This window comes from Mastacembelus armatus, chromosome 15 (genome assembly GCF_900324485.2).
Source record: "Mastacembelus armatus chromosome 15, fMasArm1.2, whole genome shotgun sequence".
Classification (NCBI taxonomy): Eukaryota; Metazoa; Chordata; class Actinopteri; order Synbranchiformes; family Mastacembelidae; genus Mastacembelus; species Mastacembelus armatus.
The window spans coordinates 17948958-17961374 of record NC_046647.1 but is presented as its reverse complement, the minus strand read 5'-3'; the positions used below and the strand labels follow the sequence as shown (position 1 = coordinate 17961374).

General features: G+C 41.6%; 2 protein-coding genes across 6 annotated transcripts in view; one reads left to right on the top strand and one right to left on the bottom strand.

The window, feature by feature from the left end:
• The window catches only part of sdccag8 (SHH signaling and ciliogenesis regulator sdccag8), a 38451-nt gene extending 34839 nt beyond the window's left edge, over positions 1–3612 (top strand). For both annotated transcript variants that reach the window (XM_026309425.2, XM_026309424.2), the window contains 2 exons: positions 2626–2752; positions 3039–3612. In XM_026309425.2, coding sequence (XP_026165210.1) covers positions 2626–2752; positions 3039–3077 — 166 coding nt within the window. In that variant the 3' untranslated portion in view covers positions 3078–3612. The remainder of the gene's footprint in view (positions 1–2625; positions 2753–3038) is intronic.
• Positions 3593–12417, bottom strand: part of akt3a (v-akt murine thymoma viral oncogene homolog 3a) — a 47999-nt gene continuing 39174 nt past the window's right edge. For all 4 annotated transcript variants that reach the window (XM_026309426.2, XM_026309427.2, XM_026309429.2 and 1 more), the window contains 4 exons: positions 11036–11250; positions 10413–10500; positions 9214–9316; positions 3593–8378 (listed from right to left, as the gene is read on the bottom strand). In XM_026309426.2, the coding sequence (XP_026165211.1) occupies positions 8293–8378; positions 9214–9316; positions 10413–10500; positions 11036–11250 (492 nt within the window). In that variant the 3' untranslated portion in view covers positions 3593–8292. The remainder of the gene's footprint in view (positions 8379–9213; positions 9317–10412; positions 10501–11035; positions 11251–12417) is intronic.

Here is a 12417-nt window from a genome sequence, read left to right as displayed (position 1 = left end):
TCTACTCAACCTGATGGTTTAGGTTTTTTTTTTTGTTGCCCAGGGTTTGAGATAACTGTTCTGTGGTTAACGACTTTGAGACACATTGTTCATTTTTTTTAAAATCTTGGTTTTAAAAAAAAATACGGAACTGGCTGCATATTTCTAAACATAATTGAGAATCAAGTTGTTTTTGTGTGAATGATTCTTTAAAGTCATGGTACTATCAGATCACAAGTTTGAAGAATGAATCTCCAGAGATGGTAGATATTTTTACCTTATCATGATTTGCTCTGTCTGAAAGTTGTGGTTCACCTCAGAGAAATAACTTGATGTACTCTGAATAAGTCAATAAATGCTCTCAGCATCACATTTATCTTCACCAACACTCCAGGTGTAACACTGTATTTGGCAAACGCTGCTGATGCATCTCCTGCTTTACAAACCTGGAGTGGATTCCAGAGTGGACCAGTCATTGCCAAAAAATCTTTCAAAGACCTGCTCTATATTCTGTTTCTCAAGAAGATTCTTTAGATGTGTTTGGTCCTGCTACATGCACAAAGATCAGAAGTTGTGATGGGATAAGAATTGGCATTTTCTCGATGTGACTCAGATTGGTTCAGTGGTGTGGAGCTAAAGGCCTTCAGTCGACACATTCTCAACACTTCCCTCATCAAACATTTACAGCCTCAGAACAACAGGCTCTGTTTTTGACCTTTAGGTCCTCTGCTGTGTGTGTGTGGCTGATATCTCCTGCCTCTCGTCTTCGGTTGTGTCTGTACCTTGTGTGTTCGCTCACAGCAGGGCTCTTTCTGTGTGTTTGTGTGACGTGGCGGTGCCCTGCTGTGTTGAGCTGTGGTGCTGTGTGACAGCGTAGGAGGGAGCGGGAGTGTGGGAGGAGAGAGAGAGGGGGTGGCTGATCAGGACAGCTTGGCAGCCGGCTGTAGGAACACCAGGCAGGGAGGGGAATCATCACTGTTGGCCTCCAGGACTGGACAGACCCTCCAGGTCTGAGATTAACCCCCAGTGGGCCTTCAGATAGGATGGAGGAGACTGCAGAGGACAGGTTATTGCTGGGTGTATGCAGGCAGGACTGAGTCGCTTGATGATGAGGAGCAGGATCCCTAACAAAGACCAACGGTCAGGAGTGGGATTAAACCCCACAGTGGTAACCAAGACAGTGCAGCGAGGACAATGGTGGGGGAGAGCAGGGAGCAGATTGTGGAGAGTTGGGATGTTCGCCTCCCCCGTCTGTCTCACACAGGCAGCCCTGCCACTGCCAACAGGACCAGCAGGGCAGGGGCATCTGTCTCCCCCCAGCTCCCTCTCTCTGTCTCTGCCCCGAGCCACGACTCTGTTCATCCTCCTCTCTTTTATCACACACATCTGAGGCATTATTCCTGCCATACTTGTCGCCTTCTGAACGTGTTGAAACAGTCAGGTCCAGTGATAGATGTTTATTTTATGTTAATTTTTAGTGCAGCGGTTTTTTTTTTTCAAAGCTTGTGGCATGTGATATTTTATGTGCAAGTTACTTCTGCTTGTGATTGTCCTGATCCCTCCAGGTCGTGAACAAACTGTAGTGTACTGTACTTAGTCCTTTACTAAGTTTTGATATGGATGCCAAATGCTCCTAAGTACCTCATTTAATATCCTACTGATTTAGAGAAGAGAGCATTTCATTAAAGGAACTAAAAACAACTCAAACATAGAAACTTGATTTTTTTATAAAGGGTTTCATCCAAATTGAACGGGAACCACTGATTGGACTTTATTAATGTATGCTCATAGCATATTAAGTTTAAGTAAGTTCCCTTAATCACTTTCTCCATTGCTGAGAGATCAACATCTGAGTACTGCTTTTAAGTCCTTAAGTTGTCGAACGTTGTGTTTTCACGTTCATTATGTTTACTATTGTGTGTATGCAGGGAAATATGGACAAATTGTCATTGGCTGGTCAAGTATGCAAATGCTGACGGTGTTTTCTGTCTCATTATCAGGACGTGTGCACATGTGCACACAGTGTCTACTGAAAGAGTTCATTGTCTGCAGGATTGGCATGTCAGAGGGGGCACAGGAAGTGGGTTGTCCCAGTAATGATGAACATTTCAGACTAGATGGGAACTACAGGATCACAGTTTGATATAATGAAACAGAGTGTTACAGATCTGTTATGGAACTGGGGCTCAGTGCGTGTTTAACATGTCATTGTAATAGTTGTGAGAATCATAATTTGCCAAAATTCAGTCAGTGCTGTGACAGGTTTTTGCTTATACACTAGTGTTTACTTTTCAGTAGCAGCACACTGAGCTCATGCTTTTTCTAAACTCTGCATATCAACTGAAATAGTAACTTTGTAGTTTGACTGTTTGTAGCATTTTCTTGTTACAGTTGTTTGACAGTCACATCTGGATTCAGATGACTATTTTTCAGCCCCTGCCTCACAGCAGAAGACACACAGCTGACACACTGAAGTCAACAGCATTGATTATTTAATCAACACAAAGTCCAGTGATATTAAAAGCTCTCTGTGGATCTAGTTCTCTTTCAATATTTACAACATTTGGTTTTCTGTCAGCCAGGAGGGTATGTTCCTCTCAGTCAGTTTAAGTCAATACTGTGTGTGTGCGTGTGTGTGTGTTGCAGGCTGCAGCAGTTGGACCGTCACTGTCAGAGCAGCGCCCAGCAGGTGTGTGAGCTGCTGGCCAAACAGAACCAGCTGATGCAGGAGAGAAACACACTCACAGAGGAGATGCAGAACCTACGCATTGAGGTAAACACACACACACACACACACACACACAGAGAGGAGGTTGTGACTCACTGTTCTGTTGCTAAATTAATTTGCGATGGTGTCTTTTCTCTCCAGGAGCACATTATAGTCGTAGGTTTACTAAAATAAAATCAGTAAGAAGATGTTTGTCCCTTCATGACTAATGATTCTGTCTGGTTCTGGTTTTGCTGAAAAACATGCTGTCTGTATTCTGTGCCGATTTATTTTCAGAAACGTTCGACATTCAGACACTGGTTAAGTGCTCTGTGTTTTTCTTGTGTTGCAGTTCCCCAACACAAGACGACTTGATGCTCTGTCCACATGAGTGTGACCTGCCTGTTTCGTCCTCATCTTTTGTGTTTGGGTCTAGGTGTTGTCACTGTAAGTAGCCCCCTGTCAAACAACAGAAACTGTTGCTCTCTACTGAGGGTGATGTACAGGAACAGCAGAACAAATCGTAACCATGTATATTATATATATTTAAAACTATTTAAATGTACAGAGAATGTTTCTATAAATTATTTTCCATAACATTAGCATGTTAGTGGGACACATGTAAAGTGGTTAGAGGTACTATGATGATTTTTTTTTTTTTTTTTAAACAGTTTCATTTTTTAATTATCTTTTTTAACAAATTTTCAGAATTACTGCTACACTAATACCAGCTTTTGGAATAACTGCTTGTAAAAATCTTTAAAGCTGTTTTCTTATATAACAGAAACATAGTTGGAAAATATTTCTGGTTTGATGTTTCATTTTTATTTTGTAGCAGTTTAACAGAGCTGAAGGTCAGAAGATTATAAAAAGTATTTCTTTTTAGCCACAAAGCAAACAATCACAGCAGATTGACATAGTGCTTTATTGAAGCTGTCAGAAGGAAAATAATGTGCATCCCTATCATATACATTTTATGTGTAAAAATACTAAGGATGTACAGTGTAAAAAACAGCTTCATGTTGATGGTAATCTGTTGTTTTCACATCCCCGTGGCCTCGCTGGCCAGCAGCACTGCATCCTGACAGCATGAGGGACAGAAAAAGGCTGTTTGATCTGCTTTTCTGTGAATCTTTCTGGATCTGCTGAGTTTCCCTGACACTGTCTCAGAGTCAACATCAGCTCTGCTCCACTGACATGTCATGGAGCAGCGCTCACTACAGTGTTACAGTGCTTCAGGGAAACATGGTCCACTCTGCAAAGAGCTGGAAGCTGTCCAGAAATGTCTCACACAGATGTAAAGCTACAGTAGATAGACATGGACAAGAAATTAAAACATAGTTACACTTTGTAATATTAGCACGTTTGCAGTTTTTTGTTTGCTGTTTATAAATAAATGCATCACATGCTTGTTCGTGTTAATAACCATGATGATAGTAGACTAGTACCAGAGAGAACAGAGGGGAGGGATTTTGACGCAGACACGAGGTTGAATACTTTCAGAAATCCTTCCAAACACTTGAGCCATTTACTTGTCTGCATTAAACACCAGGCGGAGGGCGCTGTGCGGTTTTTGGCCTTTGCTGTCGGTTCAATAACAAGTGAGATCAATACAGAGCAGCTGAGGTCTTTGAAAGGATTTTACATTATCCAAATACTGTTGGAGTCGGATCTGTTGTGATAGATGTACAGTACAAATAGCAGCAACTTTAACAGCTTCCTGACACTGTCAGTGCAGCGCCAGATATTGATGTCGATTCACACCAGTCAATGGCACCAGTAAAGCTGAGAAACTGAATTTCAGCATCCAGTTCAAGAACCTCTGGTTGGTGACAACAACTCGAGTCCAGGTTACATTACTGACAGGTGCCCACAGCTGATTCATAGTCTTAAAAGGAAAACCAACATCGATGAGGAGGATTACTAAGCTCCACCTGCTCCACAACAGTAGTTGGAGGAAAATATTTTGCTAATGCTCTCTGACCTTTGAATCAGCCTATGGCATTGTTGCTGCCATTAAATGGACTTGATTCTTCAGATCAAACAAGGATAGTTGGAGGCTCACTGGAGGGAAACTTTGCAAAAAAACAGATGAGAGGGAGTCAGTGACATCCATGGAGCTGCAACGATTGCTCAGTGGATTCAGTTTCACTTTCCAGTGAACATTTTTTATGAACACTGACCAATTTATTGAAAATTTCCCCTGAACCTGGTACACAGCCGACTCTGCAGTGACAGCACTGACTCGTCTCTGGCATGTGGAACACAATCACCCAGGTCTTGCCAACTCTAGACATCAAAAACTACAAACTAGCACTTACATGTGGAGGGGAGATGTGCTTTAAAAATCCTCATTTTCTTAAAACCATAAAAAAGCTAAAAATCTTCCTTTAAAGCACGGCTGAATCAGATTCCTCTGAATCATATAAAAGTGATGGATGTGAAAGTGCTGTGGCCAAAGCTACAAAGCAGTATTTATGAACTCTGGTTTCTAATGATTTTGGCGTTAAGCGTGCTCATACAGCTAGAACTCCTCAGACGCTCACAGACCTGGGTCAAATCAAAGCTGAAATCCTTCCAAATACTTGGGAGTGTTGCTTGAGCCTGTCAAGGGTGCCAGCTGGGTGGGATTTGTACTCATTTTGAACTGTTGGGCTGCTTCAGCTGTGCCAGACAGGCTCAATCGATCACAGACAAGTGTTTTTCATAAGAGTTCTGAGTGCCACTTTGACTCAGGACTGGTGGTGCAGACAGAGGACTACAGCATGCAGGCCAACACCAACCTTTTATACTTTCTGCCATAAAGCGTCTTTGCGAGCTAATAGCATTTTAATGGATGTGCAAGAGTTAAGCATATGGAGCAGCGGAAAAACAGGTAATGTGTCATAAGAGATCTGTAAAGAAAAAAAAAAAAAGGAATGAAACATGGTGACACCTCCTTACTGCTAAGCTCAAAAACAAAATGACAAATAAATAGAAAACAAAATTCAAGTTATTAATCTGTGACAATAAAAACATTCAAATAAATATACTGCAATACGGTTTCCTATACCTAATAAGAGCACATCCCCTGGTGCTCTCATTTTGATGCGTGTCATCGAGATATCGAGGGTGATGTCTGCCATATGATGTTTTTTAGATGCTGTTGAGACTTCAAACAGCTGGTGATTTATTTTATTTTTTTTTTTACTCTGAAGTGCTGGATATCAACTTTTTTGACTTATTCTGAGTTGAACCATAAGGCTTGCTCGGCGTTTGAAGACAGAAATTGAGGGGATTTTAAATCTTGTTGGTCAGACTGGAAGACGTGACGACGCAACGATCGCAGACAAAGTCCAGACCAGAGAAATGACGGCACACATTAAAGAGGTTTAGTGGTCTGACTGATCTGTAATGTTAGTGGGGAAAAATGCTTTCTCATCTACAATCCAAACTGACAGGAAAACACTGACTGACCTTACAAACTCACAATATTCCTCTCATTCTACTTTCTCCTCTATCTTATCACACTTACAGTAAACAGTAGCACTTACAGTTCATTAGTGAGTCTTTTCCTTTCTTACCACTTCACATTCAGACTTCGGTGCCGCGCTTGTTCGGTCTGCTCAACCTCCACTTTGTCCTTCTCTCTGATCTCTGTCTAAGCCTTCGCCAACACACACCTGTGGTAAGATTAAATATGAGGCCAATTTGTGACAATATCCAAAGACATGACACAGGTCTTCATGGTAAGGATGTGGATAAAGTCTTGTACTAACTTTGTTTTCTTAGAACATACGGTAAACCATCAGTTGTCTTTAATGTGTCCCATCACCTCTCTGCTGTCACATTTTGGTCACAAAACACAAAAACATTTCAATAAACAATGGAGCAGGAAGGCTATCTGCTTTCCCTCCTACATTCTTCAGCCATTTTTTGTTTCTTGAGGTGCCTTATTTCCCTCTCAGCCCTAAGAAATAACTTTTTTTTTTTCTAGAATAATGTAATAATAGAAAAAAGTTAAATATAAAACTGATGAGTAGAACAATAAATAGAACACATATCATAGCCATTGCTGTAATTGGTGTAAACCCATAACAGTTGATGCATACCTCCTGCCAGACCAGTCTCTTTTAAAAAAAAAAAAAAAAATCCTTCAGATACTCTCAGGAAACAGGAGATCAGCTGTTACCTCAGTCATCAATACATCATAAATTATCACATTATAAATATTTCATATTGTATCATTCTTAGAGCTTTTAAATTGTACTCTGGCTCTCTTCTCCTTACAATGCCCAAACTACCATCTTGGACTTCTCTTTTCACTGGCGGATCTGTGCCCGCAGCAGTTTCTCTTTCCCGCACAAAGACAGAGGTACAGTCGTGTGGTTCCCAAAGCCATGATAACAATATGTCACAGTAAAGCTTTCTTTCCTCGACGCAAAGTACCGTTTCCGTTTGTTTTCCCTTTTGGGATCAAGAGATTGAAACTCAACTGAGAAAATAAATTATAAAGGGAGGGAGGGGGATGCAAACCAATGCTCTTCCTCTCATTTTCACCTCTGATGATGGATAGAGCAAACATCTTAACACTGCATTGTGGGTAATGTAGTAAAGCTCATGGTTTGTGAGCTTCAGCCTTCTGAACTGCTGTGCTTTGATGTGTGATCTAAAACACAAAACCATAATATTACCTCACACACACACAAACATGACACCCTCTCATCTCAATCTACAGAGTCGATGTGCAATAGCTGTACATTAGGAGGAGGAGCAAACCTGTTCTGCAGCTGTACAAGCAAAGGCGTTAATACAGGTGGTTGATGTGTCACTGGCGCCTGTATAATGACCTGCAGCATTAAGCTAGTAATGTAGCACCGGGTTTTAATAGTAGCAGTAGTATTATAGTAGTAGTAAGAGTCGTAGTACCTGTAGTTGTGGTAGTAGTTGAAATAGCAGCAACAATAATGAATTGCACTGAGCAAAACCTGAGTCAAATCCTGCTCGATAACATGAAGTGTATAGGATTCAGCTCACTGATGACAACTGTTTCCTCAATGCCAGGCAGCATCAATCCCAGAATTCTTTTAGCCGACGATTTCAAATCAGAGCCGAGCGTCAGAGTATCTGTTTGCAAAAGCCTGAGATACAACCAGTAACGGCAGTCTGGATTAGAATGAATTAAAAGGCTGTATCTCCTTTGTATAGAGAAGAAGCCACAAATACTAATCTGTAAAAATAAATCTGTTGCAACTGTTTAACAAGCTCAGAAGTGTTTTTAGTTTTGCAGGACAGACACATGTCAAAGCACAGCAGACCACCGGTGATGCTCCTGTCATTAAAGGGACATTATACAATAAATGACTGCATCACAGCTCAGATCGTCTGGGGCTGCAGTGCAGGATTAGAGGGTAATTTTATCTGGAAGTTCTTTCTAAAAATCAATTCACAAAAATCAAGAAAAATAGAGAGGTGGGCTGGAGAGGTGAAAAAGAGAGGAACAGGGGTGGAAGAGAAGGGTAAAATCCTTCAAGTCAGGGTTGTCCTGGGTCAGTCCAAAACTGTGGGTCTTTTTGTCCCACACCGATGACCTCAGAGACCAGCTGTGACAATGTCACATGAACAGTTCATTCCCGCCCACTGGCAGAGTAGGAGAACTGTGGGAAGTGCGGTCTTCTTTCATTGTCCAGACAGTCCATCCCATCCTCATCAACTAAAAAAAGAAAAGAGTATATTCAGGAGTAATTATAGCCTCACTGTTTACCATTAAAAGTCAGTTTAGTATAAGTCCATAAAATCAAAGAGCAAATTACAAGGTTGATTTTATGGTCTCAAATGTAACTGAACAATGCAAAGCTTTGTGTGTGTGTTGTACTGTAGATTTGAACTGAACATGATTCAATTAACAAGTGCGTCTTTGATGTGCGACCTACAAAACAAATGGAACCTCACATTAGTGCAGAGAAACACATCGGTTCAGCTCATGCATAATTCAGTGGTGAACATTTTGAAACCGGTATCTTTCTCAGAAGCCTGTGAAGTGTACGTGTCCCCAGGACTATTGTAGAGACAATTGAATAAACACACAACAGCACTTTTGAGCGTTTGTTCGCCTAGTTCATTCAAGTGGAAATGTCTTACCAGAAGAAAATAGATTGCACTGAATTGTTTAAACTGCAATTACCAAAGCAAGTAAAAAAAAAAAAAAAAAAGAAAAGCTAAATCTGATAATTATCAGCTGAGTTACAAATTCTATTTACTAAATATGCAGCCAATCAAACTATTTATTAACATCCTCCTCCACAGAAGTTATTCCAGGCGTATCAACTCATACAAAGTTCATACATTTGGGATGGGATGTGTGCTATTTTCATACTCCAAACCACTGAATGAACTTATGTCAGTCTTTTTATTCCCATATTTCTATATCCACTGAGAATATTTACAGCTATGAAAAAAATGAAAGTGAGACTTTGTCAAGTATTAATATGAGCATATGTTTGTGCATGCATGTGTGAGGAAAGAGCAAGAGATGCACAGAGACTCACATTTCTCTGGTGGAGTGATTGTGATGGTCTGCGCTGTGAACTCCTCGTCAAAGTATCTGGTGTCTGTCTCCGACGTCACCTGAGGCTTGAAAGGAGGGACCAGCTGAGACGAAGAGGTAAGGGCGACACAAAGATCAAAGATTAGACTGTATGCAACACTGGGTGCCGCTATTCCAAACTACAAAGCAGCTGTGTGAAGGACATCAAACTCTGGATCTCACACAATGTCCTGTAGACGAACAGAAAAAAAGCCACAAAAGCAGCAGGTTTGGATTTTCATCAGCAGGCTAGATGACCTTTAAGGCAACAGCTTTAAAGATCACTCTGTTCTGCAAACACTGATTACTGACTTTAAGATTCTGCTCCTAATCTATTCGCCAACTAATGAACTAAAATAATGAAAAAGATTTCCATGTTAGCTTTGTGTGTGTTTTTTTTTTTTTTAACCACAGGGGAGGTCAACTGGGAGAAGAGATGAGACAAAGATTGAAAAAAGGAGCAGAGAGATGAAGGGAACAGAACAAGGAAAAAGTGGAGACAAAAGGAGAAAAGAAAGGAAAGATGAGAAAAGGGCAGGAGAAAAGACGGGATAAGAAAGGAGAGAAATAAATGGAACAGGAAAAAGTGGGGACAAATGGACTGAAGGGGACAGGAAAATGAGGGAGGTGTTGAAGTGAGGACAAAAAACAGAAAGGATAGGAAAGAGAATGAAAAAGAAACTATAGGTGAAAGGAAAGGGAAATTATTGGAAAAAGAGGGAGGAGGAAAGGCATTGAAAGAAGAAGAAGAGGAAAATCGGACATGAAGAACAGGAAAGGTGGGTGAATGATCCTCAAAACAGAGAACAGACTACAGTGAGGGAGGGAAGATGCGATCGGTGTTGGCACAGGGGACCTGACTCTCACTCAGTGGTGTTATATGAGCAAACACATGCACAGACTGATAGAGCTCCAGAATAAAAGGTCACACCTCTCCATAATGCCTTGTGCTTTTTGCAACTGCCTGCGCTCATACACACATCTGTGATATGTGCATGAGTTAACCCTGACGCTGTATAATCACAACTCATCACACAAGCAATGCAAAAAAAAAAAAAAAAAAACTTCAACCCCAGAAAACCCAGGGAGTTAAGTGAATGACCTTCCACTAACCTATAGTATGCTTTATTTATGTGTGGTTTTACAGTGTTCGCTGCATACCTTTTTATCATACACATCCTGCCAGTCGATTCCAGAGAAGAAACTGTGTCTCATTATTTCTTTAGCGTCATCTGGTCCACCACCAAGCCTGGAGGAGAGGAACAAAACTAAGATCCCTGGAAGCAACATTTAATTTGCGCTAAAGAGCTAAACAGAAAGTAACTCCATCCATCATCTACTGCTTATCCTTTAGGGTTGTGGGTGGGCTGGAGCCAGTCCCAGCTGACATTGGGTGAGAGGCGGGTACGCCCTGGACAGATCACCAGTCTATCACAGGGGCTGACACATAAAGACAGACCAACACTCAGACTCACAGCTATGAGCATTTTAGAATCACCAATTAGCCTAACCCCTAAAAAAAAAAACCCCACACAGGCAAGTGTTCTTGCTATGAGGCAACAGCGCTTGGTAAGTAACTGGGCTTATAAAAGTTATCAGAAGAGATGAAAAGACATTGATCACTTCTTACAGTAATCAGTGGATAGAAGGAAAAAAATGCACTTATTTATATACCATACATACATAGTCACAGGGTAAATTATCAGATATACCAGCAGTAAGTGAGACATTTTCACATCTCTACAATTAACATCCAGTTTCATACATTAACCCCCAGTACACACCGTTTGTTGGGGTCTTTGATGAGCAGGCCGGACAGCAGGGACTTGGCATCGGATGACAGGGTGCGCGGGAACTTGATGTCCTCCATGAGGATGAGCTCAAACAGCTTTTCGTGGTCCTGGTTGTAGAACGGCAGGCGGCCACACATCATCTCATACGTCACCACACCCAAACCCCACCAGTCCACCGCCCGACCATAGTCGTTGTCCTCCAGGACCTGAAGAGAGACACAGATACACTTTTTTTTTTTTTTTTTTAATGGGACCATTACATTTATTGAACACCTGCTTTTATTCTGCATTCTTGCATTTATTTTATTGGACAACACAGAATGCCCAAGGTATTCGGTTAAGAGACAGATGAGCAAGGAAAGACGGCAAAGGAAAGTCAATATGCCATTTTGTTCAAGGGATAATTAAAAAGAAACCATTAAAAGTTGCCTGAGATGAGCAGAATTGCCTCTACAAGATAACAAGAGCTGAGGTGGTAGCCCCCTTCTCCCATTACCCACTAAGACACACACACACACACACACACACACACACACACACACAGAGGCAAACATGGGATGGCGGGTCTTCAGAAGCCCCTGTTACAGTAAAGGAGTCAGTGTGTTGGCATGGCCCACCAGATGCCCCCTCTGCTCCCTGCCAGCTCTCCCTGGCAAACTGACACTCTCCTGGCAGGGACAGACAAAAATGTCCCTGGATGGAAAAGGCAGGATCAGCTCACAGCACAGGTCAGGGCTACAGGAGTGGCTAGCTGGCTAGCACAGGTGCCGTACTGTGAGCAGCTGTGTTGTGTGTGAGAGTGTGTGTGGAAAGAGGTTCTGTGTCACCCCTGTATCCAAGTGTTGCATATGAGCTACCTTCTTACTCCAATTCCCCGCCCGCTCTCATTGCATTGGCCTCTCCATCCCTTCTTATCATACCTTCTCCGTTCTTTAATCATGTCTTCACTCACCTGCTCCTGTGCCTGTTTGCTCACCTCTGAAAGACTGAGGAAGAGGAGAAGAAAAAGGGAGCAAGATACAGGAGAAGAGATATTTCAGGTGCTGCTAAGGCCCTCATTAACATAATAAGCTTATTAACGCAACGAGTGTACGTGTGTGCAGGCGTGCTTATGTAGTGCATGTGTGACTGACAGACAGGCAGGGCTGGAGAGCAGCCAGAACAGCATATGTTGTACATCTTGCCAATATTAATAATAATAACATCTCACTCACAGTTAATAATCAACCAAGCAGAGTGGATGCGAGCACACACTAAGATACTAACACATGAATGCAAACATGCAAAAATATACACAAAAACATGTTTTTGCCATAACTTAAATTACATGGTAAAACTATACAGCAAATGGCAGGAACATACTGCATAATGAA